The following is a 22,541-nucleotide window of genomic DNA, read 5'->3' as shown; positions in this document are numbered from 1 at the left end:
TTTTGCTTGATTGACATTCTGTATTATCAGGATGCAATGAATTATTTATATGCTTGTCCACATATATAGAAGTGATTACACTGTGATATTAGTAGAAGAGAAAGTAATTAATTTTGCAGCCACAGATTGTTTTGACTTCATTACTTTGAGAACATGTGAATCATGAATCATATCTTCTTATGAATTGGCATTCAAGACTGTTTGGATCTGAAACATTGGCACTGATTAGAAAAGAACTTCCCTCTATATGTCAGGAATTTCTGTGCTAACTTAAAAATCCTTATATTTAAAAACAAACAAATAGTTCTGTGTTTCTAGTAACCGTTGTAGCCATGTTCTGTTTCCCTGATGGGATTCACAAATGAGTGGCACTTGCACTGTTTCATAATATCTTGTCCTGAATCGAGGGCTGTACATGAACTGAAGCCAAACTCTGCTGCTCAGTTCTGCTGCCAAGTATCTTTCTTATTAGTTTTCTAAAAACGTTTCTTAAATGTAAAAAGTAGCACGAACTCTTTAGGTTTTGATACATAGCAGATAACTTATGTATTTATGAAATTTTTGAATAAGAGTAAATGTTAAAGGATTATTTGATGTGGTATTTTTTGCTTAGAGTTAATGGTGTATGTGCAGAATACAATCAGTGGTATATTAACAGTAGACTTGCACTGTGTGATTCAGCTGTAGTCTGCTAATAGTTCACTTATTTAAGTGATTGTATTTAAGTGATCACTGAATCCTAACTGACTTAATCTTCTGCTTTTTGTTCTTTAGTGCTGCAAGTTGATTGCCTAAAATTAAGAACATGGAATATAATACAGATGCAGTTGCTTGAACATGTTTCTTCCAAAGCATATATTCTGCAGATTGGCAGCCTGAATGATTGATTGATTGATAAGCAGCATATACAAGACTAATACCAAGAAAAAATTTTATCTGTTGCTGCTGTGTTTGATGAAACTGGTGCAGAGTCACGTCTTCTGAAATGCAGTTGAAAAAAATGAGGGAAATATTGCCAAGATTGTACCCTGGCCAAGTTAATGATAGGAATAATTCCCTAACTACACCCCGAAAGCAATCTTCTGAGGATAAAACAAATCCATCAAATGGGGAGGATGACCAAAACTGTTGTTACCAAGGAACTGAGGCTGAGAACAATAAATTGTCACTGATAAGCTGTCTAAAATGCAGAAGTGTTCAGAAAATTTCAGTGCAAGATATAGAGAAGCATAAGAAGATTGGGTGGACTGAAGACAAAAATTTCATCTGCAAGAAGTGTAGTCATATTACACCACCAGCTTTCCATTTTGTTCCCACAGGTGCCAATGCTGCAGACTTTAAAGAACATGAAAGGAAAACCCCAAGTAAACCCCAGAAAACATTTAAAGTAAAAAATTTTCTGCCAGGTAAATACTACTGTGATAAATGTAGATTTTCAACAAAGGATCCTTTACAGTATAAGAAACATGTAGGGCAACATGAAGAAATTAAGTTTCTTTGTTCCCACTGTAGTTATGTATCCTACACCAAAGGAGAATTCCAGAGACATTTGGTGAAACACACTGGAACTTTCCCGTATCAGTGTGAATACTGTGAATATGGTGCTGTTAGACATGACTATATAGTGAAACATACGAGAAGAGTACATGAAACACCCACAAAACGGCTGTCAAATACTCTCATAAAACACAAGCAAAAGAAGCCGAGTCAAAGCACTTTATGTAAAAAGCAGAAATACAATAAAATTCCTTTTCAGAATGAATTTTCGAATTTGTCTTCAAATATGGTTTGTGAGATTCCAGGTAAAGCAACTAAAACAGTCTGTTCATCTCATAATGTAGAATGTAGTGTGAATGCAGCGTCAGTCCGGGACAAAACAGTGTTGGAGCCATCTGAAATGAGTGTATGTGAGAATCAAAGTGTGGAGGTTGAGGTTTATTCTCCAAAAACAGAGCCTTTACAGCCTGGGATGCCTTTAACAGTAATTGCGCCGTCTGAACTTGTAGTTCCTTCTAACTGTTTAGCTCAGATAGTAGAGATTAAAATAGTGAATGGAGCACAACAGCTGGTTCTTAAACTAATTCCTATGAAAGAAGCAACTTACAAACCTGTGAACTGTGCTGAAGTGGAACTTGAGAGTCAAGGTATAGAACGATCTACAGAAGGAAAAAAACCATCATCTGTGTCTCAAAATGACTTACTAACCATGGAAGTGAATGTAGACAAATCATCCAGTGTTAGTAACCAGCTTAATTTGGATAGTACGTATGACAAGAATTCTGAATGTCTTTGTTCTTCTGATTCTCAACTCTCAACTTGTAGCTCTGTATCTATACAGAGAGAAGATGCATCAAAATTATGCTTTCATTTGGTGAAAGGTGTTGATGTCCATTCAGGTGTTATAAAACTTTGTTCTCCTTCTCTGGTAATGAACAGTACTGAAAAAACAAGTGATCTGAAGTCCTCAAGGTGGGAAGTAGATGGAAAAAGTAATTTCCATTGTGATTTGTATCATTATGAAGAAGCTGAGGATGTACACCTGCGAAAATATGCTTCTATTTCTGAAGATAAAGGTTCCAAGAACATTTCATTAGAGGCTGCTCAGGAGAGCAGAAATTATTCTGCAGTCCTAAAAGAAAAGTATTCATTGCCTGTGAAAAGGGATGACAAAGAATGTAAGAGTCTGTCAGTCAGCTCTACAGAAGCACATTTAGCTGGTATGGGTTTTGATAAAAAATGTGTTACATCTTCTGAGGCAGGAAAAAAATTTCACATCACTAAAACTCCACCTTTTGAGGATATAACTTTTGGCTTTAGCAAAGTAAAGAGAGCTGAAACCATAAGTCAAAAGAACAGTCGTCTTCTGGAATCACTAGAACTACAGAAGATGAAAAATAAAGGCAGTACTTCTGAAGGACCTGTTATTTCATCTGTATTTTCCCTTAGCTCTGGGGCTGAAAACATTCCAGAGGATGTCAGATGGGTTGACAAAACACGCAATAAGAAGTCAGCAACATTGCTGTGTAGAAAGATTGCTCAGCTCATGTCTGAATCTAACATGAAATCCCTGCCTTTGAGATGTCAAGCTTCTCGTAAGAAGGTGCTTTTGCCTCAAGAAAGTTCAGCAAGTTGTGAGAGAGTTGTATGTGCCACTGAAGTGGAACAACCTGTAACTCAAGAGCATGGTGGAAACAGTGTGATTAGTAGCAAAGAACACAGTGAAGATCGGCTATTTACATTTGCAAGAACATCTAAAAACAGGGTGACTAAAAATTCCCATGTTGCTACTCCCGTATTTATCCCCAAAGGGACAATGCTGAGAGTGCTGAATGCTACTAGCAGTCAAAACTCAGATGGAATAGAAAACAGCGGTGAAACGTCAGCTCCTTCTGTGTATTGCAATGAAATGTTTCTGCCTCGCCCGGTCCCTGTTAGTGTTTCTGAGACACTTAGTGATAATTTGCCATGTTTGCCTAATCAGAGTGAACCAAATGCTGAGTCCCGAAGTATATCGCTCAGGCAAAGACCAAAGCGAGAGGCAAGTGTTAAAAATAGTAGCAAACAAACTGGGGTACCATTTCAGAAAAGCAGTGATATGAGCAAGCCAAGCAAGCCCTATTCGAAAAGTCAATTAAGTCCCAAAAATAAGGCAAAACAAGCAAGCTTCAGAGAACTTCCTAAGAGGAAAACAAGAACTCAGTTGGAAACCACTTCAAGTTCTGACATGTCGTACCTGTTGACAGCGAGACGTCTTCGGCTTGTCCCTCTGAAAATGAATCAGTTGATAAAATGCCCTCGTCGTAACCAGCCGGTTGTGGTACTAAACCATCCTGATGTTGATTCACCAGAGATAATTAATGTCATGAAGACTATCAACAAGTATAAAGGTCAAGTCCTGAAAGTAGTTCTGTCAGAAAGGACAAGTAGTTGTCTTGGTGTCAAACGTTATCGAAAGCGTCTTACTCTTCAGAATGTTGAGATAGGAAACCAAACAAAAAAGCAGAGTATGCTAAAAATGAAGCTGAAAAAGACCCATAAAAACAACTACCAGGTGGTGGAAACCTCACCACCGGAAACACTTCGGTGTCTGTTTAAGTGTTGGTTTTGTGGAAGAGTATATATGGACCAAGAAGAATGGATAAGTCACGGACAGAGGCACTTAATAGAGGCAACCAAGGGTTGGGATGTTCTTTCTCTTCAAGCAAAAAACCATTAAGTGAGAGACTAGCGGAGGTTTCCCCTCTTGTTTTTAATGAGTGCCACTAACATGCTCGGGCTGGAGGATTGAAATAACTGCTTTATTTTGCCAAAAGATCTCTGCTGTTAGCAAAGTGGAAGAAGAGAGCAGAATTAGAGAGAGAGAGAGAGAGAGAGAGAGAGAAGCCGATAGCAAGGATTAAGCACTGCTTTGCACTCTCATGCTTGAAATTTGTATTGGAGTTCAATTTCATCTGTTCCACGGGAGAAATTTGAAAAAGATTTGCTATGCAAACATCTTTCTACTTACCCTAGGATACTGTGCTGTAACTGGTTTGTGCTAGGTCTCTGTGGATTAAAGTCTTAGATGGTGAGATCTTTGTAAATTTCCCAAATCTTCGTTGGCGAAGCCTAGCCATGATAATAGGATTTAGTTTGCTTTATTACGGCATGGTGTGTCAGAGATCGAGCACATGTATACTGAAAAGCACCTTTGGTCCTCCGTGGACAGCAAGTGTATATCATAGGTTTTAGTGGCAAACTAAGCACTATCCATAAAAAGTAAAAGTTAAATGCAAGTGCTCTGTTTCAGTGGAGTAAAAACACTTCTGCTGACTTCAGAGGAGATACAAGGGTGTAAGTGAAAAATCTGTGGAATCAGTTACTCTCCACTAGGTCAGATAGCACTAATAAGTTTAATTTTGTTTAGTACTTAGACTTTACTTAGCCTGTATTGTGTAGATGTGAAAGAACAGAGCAGTCAGGTGTCTGTACCATAAAGTCAGATATACAATCAGGCTTGAGTTGATAGGAACAAGAAGCACTTCTCTATGGCCTGTAGGCTGTTCTGAAATAGTAATAGCCAAACATAAACCCTCTGCCACCATGTGTGTGATAGAATATTTACAGAACTCAGCATTTGGTTAGAACTCTAGTTAGTGAGCTTATTTACAGAGGAACTTGCTGAAGATGAAGACTTTTCAAAATGAAAAGCCACGTTGCACAGTTTTATTTTGACAGTGTTGAATCAGATTTTCAGTGCAATCTTTCATCATTCTTAAGAATTTAGATGTTAGAATATATTTTTTGTAAGCCTCAAATTCATACAAGCATGTGCCTAGTTATAGATTATGTCTAACATGTACCCACTGACTTCAGTGCAGTGTGAACATTACTCAGTTTCTTAAACAAATTTCTAAATCAGGGCCAAATTTCAAGTTTTAGTGAAGAAGAGGGAAGAATGACACTGAAGTCTACTGTTTCTGGACGTGTACTATAGATGTTTCTCTTCATCTTGTCAATTTTAAATAATTTTAGAATCATATAGAATGAAATATATTGAAGCACATACAATTAAAATAACTTCTTACAGTTTTAGGGATAAGAAAATCAATACTGACTCTAATGCTGGATGTGTGTTCTATGTTTGAGCTGGGACTTCTCTTGAAAAACTGGTAGTCCCTGACTGTTGGTGCATTTTTGTAAACAGTTTAAGCTGGGAATATTTTTTATATACTCCAGCAGATTATACATTGTTTTGATAAAGTATTTGTCATGTCTGCATTGAAGTGTAAATATTTTAAAACTACATTTGACTGAGGTTTATTTTCAAAACCACTTATTGCTTTCCCATAATTTTGCAATACAGTGTTAAAATCCTTCAGACAGTTGGTGCTTTAAGTCAGGTCTTTTTTGTCATGTACACATTGAAAATTTTTGTATCATTTGTATCAGACTAACCTATTCCACAGAACAAACTTCGTTTTGCCTGTTTTGTCAATAATAAGGAAATGACAGTTCTCATTTTGTATTCAAATGGAATTATATTTTTTTAGATGGGTACACTAGAGGGTTTTTTTTTCACTTCATATATTTTGATGCCAAACCTAACAGTGCTCTTTGCATTTTCAATAGTGAGAATAGTTTCCGTTTTAAAATTCTGGCATATCATGTACAATAAATACTGAAATGGTTAACATAAAAAAACCCACAAACTCCTTCAGTCCAGGTTACTGTTTGAATTAATTTTGTTTCTGTAGAAGCTACTAAATAAATAGTTTTGAATTTGCTTTGTAAGAGTTGTCACTGGCGAAATTAAAACATTGCTTGTGAAAGTTGTACTGGGGAGGGGTGGGGAGGTGTTGCTGCTCAGCTTTAAAAGCTCTGGGTGGATTAAGTATACTAGTAATGCTTGTCTTCGTCTGTAAGCAAGTTTACTGTTTACTTGAGTAAAAATCTGCAAAACTTGATATGTCACTGCCATAACCTGCTATCTGAATTGTTGAGATGTGGGGGTTTTATGGTTCTTAATTTAGAATTTTGTTTTGTTTTGTTTTTTAACATGGAAGTCTTTTGTAAGTTAAATTGTATTGTGGCTATGAAATCCTTAAAGCAGGTTACATCATGCTTCTTTTTCTTTTTATGAGCTCTGCTAAACTCTACTTTTAGCAGCTTCTGTTTTGTTAATTTTATTCTTATTAGAAAATGTTATGTCGGAGTAATTTCCTTTGAGTTTAACAGGTTCATCAGTTTGAGAGAAATAATTACAGTGAATGTTCTCTTGCATTTTGATGCAGCATCGAGAAATAAAAATGTTTCAAAAAAATAACAACCTAAATTTTTTTAGAGCTGGTTTGTGCCACCTACTACGTCATAAATTGGGTTGGAATGTTGTGGTTTTGGGCTTGAGTGTTTTTATTCTTGTTCCTATTCTTAAGGATAAAGTAACTGAGGTTACTTTTTTGTATATTCCAATTACCTAGCCAAACTTTCTGAGTGTGCTTAGAAAGGAAGACTATGGATGCTATGCAGAAAAAAATCTGAAGTTTGCCTTTCATATACATATGGAATTTAGTTAGGGCTTCCAAAACTCAGATTGTATGAATAAGTATTACGCTATTTTTTTTCTGGAAAAAAATCACATTCTCATGTTCTTTGATACACACTGGAGCATGTTTTCTTGCTGAGTTTGAAGCACATCTACTGTTCCTATTGATTTTTATCTCTATATTTGCACATAGTATGAATCCAAAGTGACTGTTTGCGTAATTGTTCTACTTATGTAGGTGTTTGAAGGCTCAGGGATGGAATACAAGTATCTGCTACGCAAGTTAAAGAGTAAGTGTTAGCTGTAATTGTGTAAATTCTATTACATAACCATCTTTATAATCTGCTCCAATACCTATGAGCAGCAGCTAACACTCACTGCCTTCAGTGCTGGCTGAGCACAGCTTGTTGTTGAGCAAACATACGCACACCACGTGAAACTGTTAGACAGTGAGAGCTCTGGCACATAGCATTTCATGTGTATTTTTAAAAGCAAGAATATTTTTTTTTTATATGACTGTGATATGCTTTATTAGCTTTTGCTACCTAGTGGAGTTTCCATGACATTTAGGTGAACAAGGGTGAGTTTGGTTTCCATCTTATGGTAGAAGGTAAAGTGCAAGATAAGCAAATTGGTCCGTCGTTGTCAGGATACCGGGAGTCGGTTTCAGCACTTCTCTGTGAATTAATACGTTGACATACACTTTACCTGTATCCTCAAAGTTAGATTGCAACAATCAAAAAATGGAGTAGATCTGCAGAATGTTACATATTGTGGGGAGCTCCTCGCTCAAAAGGCTAATCTGATTTTTGAGACATTTAAATAACTGTTCTGTTTACATCTGTACAAATGAATCTGCGAGGTTAAGGCAGAAAACATCTGCGTGACTTGAATGGATGTGTGAGGTAGCATTGTTCTCTGTGAGTTCCTGACTGATCCTTTCCGTCAATGAGTTTTATGGGAACGTGTTTGTAGAATTCAATGATCTCTTCCACGGAATTAAATTTCTGGGGGGGAAAAAAATAGTAATCAGTGACTGAAAATACAATTGCTGTATGGTTTAATCTGTAATATTAAAAGACAGTTAATTGACAGTATTAAAAATAGGTAGTATTTTGCATAGAATTATGATTAGATGGAAGTGATTATAAAAGGAAAAGTACCATATTTTGATCCTCTTATTTCCTTTGTGTGTCTCTGTCTCGTGTAGGAGAAAGTAGCTGGCTGCTTAGGGCAAAAAGGGAGCATATCTAAGCTCTAATAATGCAGTATCAGCTATAAAGGTTTGTGATGCCAGGTGTGATGACAGATATTGAAATGACAAAATAACTATAAATCATCACTAATTTTTGCTGGCAAAAGTTGCACTTAATTAGCAGTACATGATACTTTACGCTGCAAGTTTCATTATTAAATGTAACCTTTTCCCCCCCATTCAGTTTCTTGTGAAAGTTGCTGTAAAAGTGTGGAACAAGGAGCATCCCAGCAGAGTAGTAGTCTTGTTCTCTTGTGCTCAAAACAAAGACAACCTCCAAGCACATTCCTAAAGTGATAAAGGTGTGGTTCAAGATTGCTGACTTGATTAAACAGCAACAAAAAGCTATCCAAGGTGTCTATCCTCATCTGTCCTAGTGAAGGCATCTTAATCCTCCCAATCCACTGGTTAGCAGTCCTTCAGTTTAAGTAGTTCTCTTCCCTATGTGTAACTTCTAAGCTCTCATCACACCACAAAGCTCTCACCATATTACTGTTTTTCCTCTTGGTCTATTCTTTGGACTCATTGGTATTAAATCACTAGAACTGCACACAGTAATGCAAGCTTACTTTGACATTAATACTTATCATGTATTTATGTAACATTTACTGTGAGTGTGAACCTTCATTGTACACCTGGTGGTATCTTGTCATAGCTTCTCTCATCCCCACCTGTTTCACACCTAGATTATAACAACAGAATCTGAATATATATGTGATTTGGTGAAATTGTTTCTGTATTAAGATGAAAGCCATTGTGCTAATTTTTTTAGGGTTTTTTTGATAATTTTTACTTGTATGCATTTGTTCTACTTTGCTGTCTTGTCTTTGTTTATGTTCAAAGTCCCTGTTGCTACTGAAAATCCAGGCAAAAACTGTGGTTTGTATTTCATACCATAACAAAGTAGCCCTTACTTTTTTTATTCTAAACATTTTATGAACACCAATTCTTTTCCTGCTTTCTAATGCTTTTTTGTTGGTTGGGAGGTTAAAAAGTCTTACTGTAATTGTTCACCTGCTTTGGAAATTTAACTAGGCTAATGTCACGTTATTCATTGCTGTACCTTTAAGCTGTAGTTCTTTGGTAATGAGGAAAAATGTTTCAGATGTTACATAGGTATTTTTTTCTATTTTATTTCACGCTCTACTCTTATTTGAATTAATGAATTTTAATATATTAAGCTCTGAGTCTCTTTATGTCTGCTAGAACATGAAGTTGACTTAGACACTATAGTGATGAGGTCTAGAATTTTGTCCTCAGATCTTTTAATGGAACTCCCCCCCACACTTCGTTAGGTGTAAAGACACCTAAAGACATAGAGATGAAGAAAACTCAGTACTTGATTTGTTTCCCTTCACTGTGTGAAGAAACTCAAGCAATCTCTACTGTCATAGGAATGTCTATCTGCTGGTCTCCAGACTGTTCTGGAGAGATGGGAATAGGGTCTCAAGGATTGCTCATGAAAGATATAGTTTTGAATTGTGTTGGGGTGGTGGCAGGACTCTGGGCTCTGTCACACATCCTGAATGAGACTGTTCATCCTTGAGCTGTCATTTAAGCTGTGGACAAGATGTTTACCTTGTAAATATCTTTCTCATTTGGAAGTATTGGCTGTTTGCTGTGCTTGTTCTTTTGGCAGTAACTTTTGACAAAACACTGTCAGTGGAAGGCATCATGGAAGTGCTCCCTAATCTACTCAGATGAGGCAGGCCAGTTTGATGGCTGGTGAAGGTAGGTGGAACTAATCCATTTGACTCACATGGAAATAAACTGACTGAAATGATGTAGCTGGTATGACTGATAGTTTGGAGATGAAAGTTAGCTGCAAATGGAGTGGTGAGAATGGAGAAAATATCTCTGGCCAGAACAGGGAGATCCAGAGATCTACACCAGGCCATGCACTAAGCTTCTTTGTAAAATAGGCACGGAGTTGAAGAGAAGCCTACTTCTGCCTTTGAATTTTAGTTACTGAATTGGGAGTTGAGCCTGGTGCTGCAGACACACTAAACCCCTGTATTTTGTGTGTGGCAGATCTAGTTTTGCAAAGGAGATAAGAAAAATATTTAAATTTTGTGTCATTATCATCTTTATATGTGAGCAAGGTTTGTATTTTTTCATCTTCAAAAGAGTTGTGCACATGAAAAGAGGCAGTATTACAGGATCTCTGAATCTTTACTAGTGAAACTGTCTGGCATAGAGAAAGGCAATATCCAAGTAAATGGTGCTCAGGACAACTGTTTTGAATGTAAATGCCTAAATTCTATGTATGCCTCATTTGGGGATCTGATCTTTATAGCTTTATATGATTTGGCCTTTAGTAAGCTCAGTATAATATATTAAATATGTATTTAGGTGTGAACATCTGTGGCTAAATTGCTAGCAAAAGATGTACCTTCACCAAGAGAGTTAGTGGTGGATTGTTCCCCCCCCCATTCCCGACTTGTATTCATTATATTAGAATTTGATACTAATTTAGCTGCATGGAACTTCAGTTACTTCAAACATAAAAATCTGATCATCAACCCCTCTTCCCCCCCTCTTCAAGGCCTTATAGGGCTACATCAGAGCTAATGATAGAAGTACTCATGAGAGTTGAATTAAATAAGTTTTAAAAGTAATTGTTAATTGAAAATCTTATTCGATGATACAATGCGTTAACAACTTGTAAACGGTATGTGAAAAATCAAAAGTTGCAGTAGTATAGGGAAAACTTTGAACAATTATATTTACATATAAAAAAAGCATCTTTTTAATGGATGAAAATAGACTAATTTGAAAGTGAAAACACACTGCAGAAAATCTATTAAGACTGAACCTCTGAACAAAATCACCAACTGGGGAGAAATGTAGTAGGTCTGCACCTGTTTGCTGGTGTTCAGATTTCTTTCTCTTTGGCAGGTGAAGAGGGAATATTCAGCTAATCTAGATAGAGCAGCTGGTCTGGCTGCACTGTGCTGTGCAAAATGTGGTGTCCACAGGGTATCCCTGCACAAAATGTGGTGTGCAAAGGGTATCCCTGCTGAGGGACAATGCAGAGTGCTCTGGAAAGCATTTTAACAGGCACTGGAAAATTACAGGCAGCAATTTGCTGTAATTCACAGCCCTACAAAGTGTTTTCACCCTCCTGAGAAAAGAACCTCAGACGAGCTGCAGAAGTTGAGATGAGAGTTTTCAAGAAAGAGCATTTTTAGGGAATCCCTTGAGACTGCCTGAAATGGAAGAAGCTCTTCTGAGCAATGTTGGTGCCACTGATTGTTCATTACTGCCCATGTGCCTTGTACCCAGTTCTGTTTTCACGTCTTGCTGCTGAGCATAATACACAGGAGTAGGAGATTGCCATGTCTGTGATTCTTTGGTACAACACTTAATTAACTGACTAGCAATGCGATTCTGGAATTTTTCTGTTGTACTTGAAGTACAGGAGGATTTCTGAGTTAAAGAGAAACAATACTTAAAAAAGAAGGCTTAAGGTAAGGTGCCGTGATTATGGATTTGACCTGGTAGAGCCAAGTCTTGATTGTTAGATAGGTGCTTGGAATCCTTATTCTGGAATTGTTACTTTCCAATTTGACTGTTTTCATTCCAGACCCACTCTTAAGATATGTTCTGTCTGTGCAGAAGTTGGAACAAACAACAAAGACATATATTTTGGTATTTCCTGAGATGGGAGGGATTGTGTTCTCCTTCCTTTTAGTTCAGTAAAAATTGTTCATGTACTGTTCAAGTAATTTTCTAGTTGCCTTAATTGTTAAAGCTGTTAACATAATGAAAATTTAGCTTTATGTCTTTATTCTGTAGTCTACCATACACAAACTACCTTATGCTGCAGTGTGCCATATTTCAGTTGTTGTTTCTGATCTGAGCCAGGAAGATTAAACAATGTAAGAACCATGGAAAACTAAACTTGCTTTCTCCTAAATCATACTTAAACTCCAGGAAATCTTCTGTGAGGTACAGTTCAGAAATGCAGTCAGTCCTTTACAGAAGGCTGATGGTCACTACAGCAGCACCAGGACGATGGTACCTGCAGTGCAATTCTCGATTTGTGCTACAGTTCAGCTTCCCAAAGTGTTTAAATGTGCTTGAATAATGAAGGATTTTCTCTTGCCCCTCATCATTAAACCAATGTTCCTGAAGAACAACCTGCCAGTAAACCTTGTCCCTCTTGTGAAAGCTCATAAATCCTATCCCATGTTTTCTAATAAGAATTCTAATATAAATTCTGAACCTGTCAAATGGTTGAAGTTGGCTTCGGTCACTTGTGACTTCAGGTTTTTTTAAGTCTCTCTCTCTATGCAAAAGGTAAGTTTTGAGAAGTATTGACGTGCATGGAAAGGGCATAATTGAAGATTTAGCTACAGAGGCTTTGCTGCTTAACCTGAGTTAGATTTGTTAGTCATTTACATAGCTGATAACACATAGGAGGTTGTTGCTTTGCTTTTTTGCTCTGCAGCTGAGCATTCTTGAAGTTTTAGGATTTTTTTTTTTTTTTGCACATATCACATTTTTATAGAGATGACTTTCAGGTTTAATGTTTTATTTTTTCTTTTGTTAAAGACTTGCAGATACAGTGTTACTTAACAATATAGGTGGAATAGGAATTAGACTCCTATCATGACTATAATTGAATTGAATTATGTGAAAAAGCATTGCTAATCTAAAGGGATTTTCTAATTGAAATTTAGCATGTCTGAAAGACTGATTGCTGGGGACCCACATGATTTAATTGCTTCTGAATATCCATGACAACTGCCTCATTAAAAAAAAAATTCTCCTTTTGCTGTATGAGGCACAGACAACAAGAGACATAAAACAGCAAAAGCAGCACCAGGCCCTGCTGTCAGATATGTGAGGTTGTATGTATTTGAAAATGTTTGCTTATATTATCACAAGTTTAAAAATGTGCTAAAATAATATGTATACTTGAAAAGGTAGAACTTTTCTTTTCCTTTTACTTTGCAGTTGTTACTTACAGTAGATAGAAGTATTGTAAGTACTTAGGAAAGTTTTACATTGATGTAAATCTGAATTTGAGTATGATATGTAAAATTTGGTTTTAAATTATTATGTAAGCTGCTTGAAAATTTGAGGCATTTGAAATGAGAGTATTGTAAAAGAAGCTAATGAAACAGCAAGTTCATTATGTGGGAGAGTTTGTAACTAATATTTAGTATTAAGAACTTGTGAAGTGCAACATAAAAGCTATAGACTGTAACAGCAGATGGGATTTTACTTACACCATCTCCTCTGAGACCTGTTCCCAGTGCATATTGTTGGCTTTCTTCCAGAAAACGTACTTTAATGTTGTATACTCTTCTTCCATAATAAACAACCAAAACATATGGTTCAGCCTTTGATTTCTTTGAACAATCTCTAACCAAGAATGTCTCATCCTGTATGATACAGATTTAAATTACAGATTGTATGGTTAGTTCACAACAAGACTTGTAAGCCATTGTGGACAATTTACAGAAATTTTCCCTCAAGAGTTTATACCCCAGGTTTTGAGATAAATGGTACTTACAATGCTTTCCTGTAGCAGTGCCTTCTCTGCTTCATGGCGATCGTATTCTCCAACGTACCATTCACATTTGTTTAAATCCTTAATTTTAAGATATCGTAATCAGTGTATAGAAATTAACAACAGCTGGCAGAAGCAAAGCCAGTGAAAACAGATTGTATCTAATCTGCATTTAAAGCACATTCAGCATAGTATATAAAAGTATATGCATATATCCATATATATCTATATATGTATAGAGATGTAGATATATAGTCCTGTTAGGAAATGTTAGTCAAATTAGACATTCAAATTCTTATCTATGGTTTCAAGAGCTCATATTGGATTGTTTTGAAGAGTGCTGAATAACCACAGCTTTCAGAGGGGGTGGTGGCGTGGTGCCCTATAGCGTTAATCCTGTTTCCTAAAAACTTGCGTTTTTATGAAGCAAAGCTGATCTTTACCTCTTCAGTGGGTTGGGTAAGAAATTGCATTTCCTGTTCTACAAGTGAATATTTTGATTTACTTTTGCATACTGTGTATGCTGTAGGAGATGGTGACCTCTTCACTGTCAAGTTCTCTACATTTAGCATGGAACCTGTAAAAGTAAATTCAGAAGGAAAAGAGTTGTATTCTTTAAATTAAACTCATAGTTTCATTTTACACAATGTTTTACTGAGTAAGTCTGAGAATAGCACTTTTAGTTTAGAACTATTGTGACATTAACCTTTAAAATTCAGAGCTGTCAGTTAGGAGTGGTCTTGTGCTAATGCAGCATCAGTGATTTCAGACTTTTCTGTGATGTCCCCAGAGATTTAACACAGTTTCCTGATGGTTTTTAATTCACTTCAATCTGCCAGTGCACAATACCAAAATAATAAACTTAATAAAATAGCAAATGCTAAATAAAATACTGAATGCGGGACAAGGGTAATGGTTCATTCTGTTCTGTTTTCACCTTTTGAACCCCCTTTATTTGCTTTGGGTCCCAGTTGCTGTTATGTTGGATCATGTTATATCCCCTCATTATCCATTGCCAGCCAGCATTGTTTCTGCCGAGCTGTTGAAACCTTGACGGATTCAGAGGTTCTGCCATGTTGATGAATTTCAATCTGCTCTGTGACTTGTTTCAATTAACAAATTCAGGACCAAGGGGTGAGGTTGCTCTTGCATTAAGATGAAGGTGATGGTCCTTGGCTGTGTGCACCTGCTCCATACTGGGCCATTGATGAAGAGAGCTTGCTCCTTCCAGGGCAAATGTGATTTGCTGTCTGTAGATTTAGGGCTGCTGTTTAACAGACAGACCCAGTTCCCCAAGTCTCTGGGGAGCTGTGCAAGCACAGGGGATGGGGCAGGAACACAAAGCATGGGGTAATGTGAGAGGCTTGGGTTAACTCTGATCAGGATGCAGCAGAAAGAGCCTGAGAAAAGCAAGGACTTCCTTTCAATTTGAAGATCAAATATAGTTTGCAGGTACGTGATACGGGGAAAAATTGTAAATTGAAGATGAAAAGAATCATATCCTGCTATACAACAGAAAACATTTTTGTTTGTTTCATGCAGTGCTGGTGGGAGAAATGACCTAGTGTCTATTGTAAGAGTAAATGAGAAGAATGTGGTTACCAATGGCTTCCATCTTTTCCTTCTGGTTGCTGTCACCTGAGACAGTATTGTTTGCCAGAGCAGTATTTCATTGTGCTTTATCTGTTCAAGCTTTATCAGTTTATTATTCTTCTGCTCATATGCAGCATATGATAGAATATTAAATTTTACTTGGAAGACTTTCTTTTACAGAGGAGTAATAGTTTTCACTGTGTTTCACTGTTCCATTCGTACATGTACCAAGTTGTGATTTATAATAGCATTATATTTGTTTTTAAAACAACATCCACTGATAGCAGTAGTCAAACAGTCGTGATCTTCAGCAGGCAATCAGTCTATTCAGCAATTAAATCACTGTTCAAAATAAACAGTGGGACCAGATAGCTACCTTTTGTTTCTGTAATCAGTTTGAGTTGTCAAAATGTGAAATATTGTTACTGTTCAACTGATTGCATCATGATTTTTGCATTTTTGTTTGCATTGTATTTTTAGTGGCTATCCCCAGCTTTGTGACCTGTGCTGTGTATGTTTTAAAGATTTTTTTTTTTTCTGCTGCATCTTAGACTGTGGGACAAGACATGTAGAATTCTATTGTAATGCTCATGTACTGAGTTTGGCTGGGATGGAGCTAACAACAGCTTGTCAAGAAATTGTAGAAGAATGTTTTAGATTTTTGCACAGAAAATAATTTGTTTTTAATAATAAAAGCTAAAACTTCCAGAGAGAGAAATATAAAATCATTTAGCTTGGAAAAGACCTTTAAGATCGTCAAGTCCAACCATGAGCCTAACACTCATGTTCTTATATAGGAGTAAAAAAAAGTATAAATTTAGTATAAATGTAATAAAATTAAGTCTTGAAATATTTTTTAATACAAATATGGACATAAAAGACAATTGTAGGGTACCAGAGGGAAAGGCTACTTGTACTCTCCCTGTTACTTCAGGAGAGCAAGGCAGTGACAGAGAGAAAAAGATACTGTGCTGTTCCAGAGAGCTCCCAAAGAGCCCTGGTAGTGATGGTAGGAAGTGTCTGAAGTGGCAGCAGCAAACAGAGATCTAAATGAGCTTTGTGAATTATGTAAAGAATGACTTTTAGTAAGTATCCAGAGGAGAATGTGTGCGATTGCACCCCTAGCACAAGAAGGAAGCAGCTCAGTGGAGGGAGCTCACCAGAATCTGGGAGCTGGGACCTGTGAAACAGAGCTGGGGGAGGTGGGCTTGTTTAGCCTGGCAGTGACCAAAGTTAAGTTGAATTCTACTTGATCTGAACAAATAATACCGTTCATATGTTCTTCCTGATGGTATTTGCTTTTACCATAAGTTCACATTATGGAGTTCATAGGTTCCTGGCACAGCTTAGAGGTTTGGTTTTTTGATAGAAAATGGTATTTGCAGAGGCAGTTACAGGAGAGTTAAAGTATGCTATGTAATCAAGGACAGCAGGAAGTCACCAGCATGGATGATTCTTATAGATCCTCAGTCCCCAAAACCCCTGGGTCTTCCAAGTCATGAACTCTGTTTTTGTGGAATGGAGATACAGCATGAGCTAACTTGGCTGAATGACATTCAAAAAATCAGAAAGACCAAGGTCATGTTATTTCTAAGTATTCCATGTAAGGTACAGATACACCTCTTTACTAACCAATCTGTTTGTGAAAGATAAATATATGGAAGTTCCTTTGTAGCATTTTTTATGCTGTTCTGCAAAAAGAAATAATATTTACAAAACAGAATAAGTGTTTCTTGTGCTTTCACAAATTCATAATCAAATGTGCCTTGCTCTTCGAAAGTATGTAAGTACATGCTGAGTTGTTTTTTTTGTCTCTTTTGGGTTTATGAAAGTACTTTTTAAAGCAGGTGTAGGTATATTAAAAGATAGGGATGAGCCACATAGCAATTTTGGGTTAAATACTAATGAGACCATATTTTTCTAAAATTAGGTAGAGAGGTTAGTGAATAACAGATACAATATGATATGACAGCAAAAAACTAACACAAGTGTTTGTAGAAGTATTGTCTTCAAGGTTAGAGAGATTTTGCTTATGAATCTAGTGAAACTACTCCTGTGCACTGGATTCACTTCTGACAGTCTTAAGAAGTCCAGGGAAAATGAGCAGAGAGACATGGCCTTGGTTCCTGGGGAAGTCATACCACAGGCAGTTTCTTGGCAGAGCACCCCAGCAATCAATGTTAATGTTGGCTTCCAGTATGTTCCCTTAGGTAAAGCCACAGAGTCCAGGGGAAGTCCTATTTCCAACCATAATTTGATAGACCTGCCTGATAATGGCACTTACATGTCCTTGCCTTTAGGAATCTGGGATAAATCTAAAGCAATTTCTTCAGAGAGTGGTTTATTTGTTTACACAAAAGCATTTACCCCATAGTAGCTGATCTATGATGTCCCAAACATCTCTAGCTTCCATTTAGCCCAGCTGATTGCATCTCTGCCTGGAAAAGCAGAGAAGGTTGTGCTCACAGCATACCCTTTCTTTGTACTCCCAAGCAATTTGTGTTCTCTTCCTCTCTCCATTGTCCTCCAAATCCCTCTCCTGTTCTGGGTGTGGGGGTCTGCAATGGTTTAACACTTGCAGTGTAGGTTGGGTATTTCTTTGCTTAAACCAGGCATAGGGTAATAGCAAGTAACTGCTTGTTTCTGTGCTGCTATTGACTGTGCCATTGTTTTATTTGTTGTCTGCTTCCTTTATTTAATAATCCCTTTGCACTAACTCAGTGCTTTGAAAATCCTCAGTGCAGATATACATGCATAGCAACCAAAATCTGTTTCTTAATCTTATTTCTCCACACTTAGTTTGGTTTTCAAAGCCATCTCTGATTCTTACCTGAGCTGCAATTGGTTTTAGGGCTCCATGTACATTGAGGGCTAGGAAAAAGCATTGAATGAAGGCATCATCAGAAAAATATTTTTTTTAGTGGCAGTGTAAGAGTCAAATTAGAGGGCAATGCATAGCTGTGCTTCCCCAGAATACCCCTTCCTCTACTCGTGTCAGCTTTGGACCTTCACAGGTTTTGGGTGGTAATTTTGTATTTAGTGTCTTTTGATAGATTTCTCTTCCCTTAATTTCACCAGCCACTTTTTGAAGTTTTATATACATTTTTTTTACTCTCCAGAAGAGTATTTGGTAAGAGGTCCACATTTTAACTGCATGTGTAGTGAAGCACAATTTGCTTTTGTTCCCTGCTAATTTCACCTGATGTTTCCAGTCCCTCTACAGGAAGACCCAGGGAACTGTTGTTCCCTGCCTGTTTTGATTTTCTAGGCCTCTGCTGAGTGCCCAGCTGGTATTTTGTTGTGCTATTAATTGGAACAGTTACACTGGGAAGAGCATCGACCAAATAACTTCATATAACGGAGCCACTGGTACCACACCAGAAGAAACAGAATACTAAGGGTGACAAATACTGTCGCATTTACTCCAGACAATAATTTTATCTTGGAGAATGCCATCATTGTAAACAAGGCTAGATATGAGATTCTGTATTTGTCTAGGAAAGATGTCGAATGATTCATATACTTCCTATACTGTCAGCTATACTTTTGCTTTGTTTGTTGAGTATTTTAGGAGAATATAGATTTAAAAACACATTTAGAAAAGAGATTTGTGTGGGTTAGAAAAGAAAAACAGGACGAACTGTGGCAAATTTCTATGGAACAATAATTGGCCTTTGAAAGGCCAGGTATGTATCCTTTGTAAATAAAAATAGAAAATGAGTAGGAGAGAAAATTCTGAGGCTTGAGATAGCAGAGCTTCTTTATACAGTATATTTAACACCGTATCACAGAAATAGGAACAGAAATGTAATACAGCAGCATGCTATTAAAGATAAAAATTGGCTATGCAATTACAATAGCTTGAAAGCAATTCCCAAAGATGGTTCTTGTCATGCATCAAGGCAAAATATAATATACCACTGCATGGCATCAGAAAGCGATATCATCTTGCTGTTATTGCATAGTGAGGCATAATTTTCTAGGGCAGAATATTTAGTCCTTGAACCATCTAGTACAAACTTATGAAATTCTTATATTCCTACCTGACTTCAGGATGATGCTGTTGTGCTTGAAAAGATACTTCAGGTTTCTCCCCCAAACTTGTAACTATTAGTAAAAACGATAAGAAGTTATTATTTCGTCTTAAGTGTAACTGACAGTATCTAGCAACTACTGTGAAATAAATTAACTACATTCATAAATGAGGGTGAAGCAGTTCAATAGAAAAACTTAAAAGGCTGCAATCAATCTGGGTTGAATGAGTCAGCTAATGATTTTGGTGGGAAACATTTATCCTAGTAGTGAGTGTTACATGGGGAACATTACAGGGTTTGCTGATGCCAAATATGGCTGAACATAATAGTAAATAATGTAGAATGCTGAACTAGAGGTATGTGGAGGGTTCATAAATCCTTTTTATAGAACAGAATAGGCATTGAATTTATAATGCAGTCAATACTATTTCTTGCTGAAAATCAGGAAACAGTGCCTTAATCCACAAAAGGAAATGCCAGAGGAAATGATGAACTCATTAACATGAACTGTAAACAGCATAAAAGTCACGTAACCTGTATCTACCTTCCAAGTATTTTGGAGTAATGTTTTTCATGGACCTTCATGCACGCATACATAAACACACATGCGCACATGGACCTTCACAGGCACACAGATAAACAGCTTAAGCTGTTTAATAAAAAAACCCTTTCTTTCAAAATTCTCACCCTCAAATTATGGGAGAGCAGCAAGATGGAGAAGAGTGATGTCCTCTGTGCAGATCTCTTTTGGATATTCTTCTCTTGGTTTTTTAGACTCCAACACACTTATTTTTCCCAAAACCTTAAGTTATTTTCTTAGAAAAAATGTGATACCCTGGTTCCCCACATAGCTGTAGCTAAGTCCAAGTTAAGTTCCTTTTTTTCTGCTGCATTTTCCACAACTATTGAGGTCTCTCTAAATCTCTCTGTTCCCAGCAGATCTTGCTTCAGTTGGAATTTTAATGATAGACTATTTCAGTTTTGAAATATGAAAGAAAGACATCAAATTATTATTATATATTAAATACTGACCTTGCTCTCTTCCAGGTGCCTATATGAAATGATAACATAGTAAATATTTTTCTTTGGATTAGTGACTTTAATTTACCCCAATAAACCCAACTATATTTCAGTTTGTCAAAAACCCAGGCTGAATGCTTATGTCAGTCCACTGGTGACAATGAGAACTGAATTTTTTAGAAGTGTAAGTGAACAAATGGTTTATTGCAATGACCACCAATTCATGATGACTATTGTACATCAGTTTAACTTACAATGTGGTTTTCCTTCCTTGGTCTTAATTGACTGGAGAGACACTATCCAAAAAGTAAAATCAGTAATTTCTTTTCAGACTCTGACTGTACAGTACAGACAGTACAATTATTTTTACTGTCATGGCAGATACTTCATTCAAAATCACTGTGTGGAGAGTCTTAATCCATCATATTATGTAACATATAAGTGAATGATACACAGGTTTCTAAAGACCAGAGTTTGACTCATAAACTTTCACTCTATTTCTATATTATTTTGATTCACATGGGAATAGTAATTATTTTGTTTGTTAATTTGATACATGTAAGACTATAAAACATAAATATTTAAGAGAAGAATTGTTGACTCCGTAGATGTTGCACTTTGAGCCTTCCATGTAAGTTGCTTTCCCAATAATGTTTACCCATTACTTAGGAATTCAAAGTCTCATTCAGCTCTAGCCCAAGCTTCTGCTTAAAGCATGGTGAACTGTGACATGAGACCTGTGGTCTCAGACCTTTGACCAGCTGGGTATTGCAAACCTCCCAGAACATATGGTGATTTCACAGCCTCTCTGGGAAACCTGTACCAATACCCTCATATTTAATTTTTCTTCCTTATTTCTGGTTGAAACCATCATTTCAAGATCATTACCTCTTGTACTTCCATTGTGCCTTCTGGAAAGTACCATGCTCTGCCTTCTTTATAATCATCTCTTCAGCAACTGGCTTGCTGCTATTGGGTTCCCCAAGAGCTGCCCCCTCTCTAGGTGAAGGGAGGCCAGCCCCATCAACCTCATTTCACAGGGCAGGTGCTGCACTGGTGACCCTCTGCTGACCCTCTCCTCTCTGTCAGCTTCAGCCTTGTGCAGTACTCCAGCTGTTGTCTAGGGAGTGACTGAGTAAAAGGGAGTAGTCCCTTCCCTTGATCTCTTGTCTATGCTTCTGTTGATACGGCTTGACATGTTGTTGGCCTTTGTGGCCACCAAGGACGTGCCAGTGGCTCATGCTCAACCTTTGGTCCCCGGGTCCTTCTGAGCAGAGCTGTTTCCCAGGGGTTTAGTTCATTCTGGGGCAGGATTTTGCATTTGTCCTTTCCAATTTCAAGAGGCTCCTCTGCACCCTTTTTTCCTGTAGACTGGAGTTCTGGTGAAGGGCACTCCTTCTCTCAAACCTATTGACCTGCTGTTCAGTGTCTGAAATCGTGATAAGGACCTGCTCTTCTCCTCCTCCATGTTGCATCAAAACTATTTAAATGTTCAGATCTATATGAATGGGAAATGATGAATATTTTATCTTTTCCATGCCAGGAGACACACAGTATTTTTCCTTTAAGAAGCAGCCAACCTAAGAGCCTGTTAAGAGCTGCAGTATTTGTGCAGCTGTACAGTGCCTAGACAGAAATGTTAATTAGAGGTGTAAGATATTTATTGTACTTGGGAGTGTTTTCATATTTGTAGTGAGTCAGTATCTAGGACAAGACAAAGCTTTTTGTTTCAAAATATTATCTTTCTTGACAACAGATTAAAGTGTTAATTACAATATTGTTATCAAACCATGTTTTTGTAACTATCTTTCAAACTAAAGGAATTTCTGACCACGAGAGGAGTGATGTTTGGGGCAGCCTCCAAGTCAGAACTGTGGAGAAGGAAAACTCAATGGATATGAAAGTTATAGCTAGACCAGTCTATAGATCTGTGCTACAGCCTACTGTTGGACTTAACTAGTATAGAGATTCCTTTCTTCTGTTTCTTTGCAATGAGAAAAAAAATAAAAAACAATTCAGTAGGAACATGTTAGTGCAGTAAATAAAACACTCAGTAAGAAGCACAAGATGCCATAAGTTATAACCTCTCTCTGA

At 37.1% G+C, this 22,541-nt stretch overlaps 2 protein-coding genes across 4 annotated transcripts in view; one reads left to right on the top strand and one right to left on the bottom strand.

Annotated features, from left to right (window-relative positions):
* Nucleotides 1-13,621, top strand: part of ZNF518B (zinc finger protein 518B) — a 20,249-nt gene extending 6,628 nt beyond the window's left edge. For all 3 annotated transcript variants that reach the window (XM_027736255.2, XM_027736254.2, XM_039385833.1), the window contains one exon: nucleotides 775-13,621. In XM_027736255.2, coding sequence (XP_027592056.2) covers nucleotides 986-4,216 — 3,231 coding nt within the window. In that variant the 5' untranslated portion in view covers nucleotides 775-985 and the 3' untranslated portion in view covers nucleotides 4,217-13,621. The remainder of the gene's footprint in view (nucleotides 1-774) is intronic.
* The window catches only part of CLNK (cytokine dependent hematopoietic cell linker), a 27,619-nt gene continuing 12,527 nt past the window's right edge, over nucleotides 7,450-22,541 (bottom strand). Inside the window, exons 9-15 of the mRNA XM_027736256.2 lie at nucleotides 20,460-20,478; nucleotides 19,437-19,500; nucleotides 18,224-18,264; nucleotides 14,244-14,377; nucleotides 13,804-13,881; nucleotides 13,517-13,672; nucleotides 7,450-8,031 (exon numbers count right to left, since the gene is read on the bottom strand). Of these exons, the coding sequence (XP_027592057.2) occupies nucleotides 7,888-8,031; nucleotides 13,517-13,672; nucleotides 13,804-13,881; nucleotides 14,244-14,377; nucleotides 18,224-18,264; nucleotides 19,437-19,500; nucleotides 20,460-20,478 (636 nt within the window). The 3' untranslated portion in view covers nucleotides 7,450-7,887. The remainder of the gene's footprint in view (nucleotides 8,032-13,516; nucleotides 13,673-13,803; nucleotides 13,882-14,243; nucleotides 14,378-18,223; nucleotides 18,265-19,436; nucleotides 19,501-20,459; nucleotides 20,479-22,541) is intronic.

Source organism: Pipra filicauda, unplaced genomic scaffold, assembly GCF_003945595.2.
Source record: "Pipra filicauda isolate LSUMZ 115617 unplaced genomic scaffold, ASM394559v2 scaffold43_size3849885_pilon, whole genome shotgun sequence".
Classification (NCBI taxonomy): Eukaryota; Metazoa; Chordata; class Aves; order Passeriformes; family Pipridae; genus Pipra; species Pipra filicauda.
This window is presented reverse-complemented; position numbering and strand designations above follow the sequence as displayed.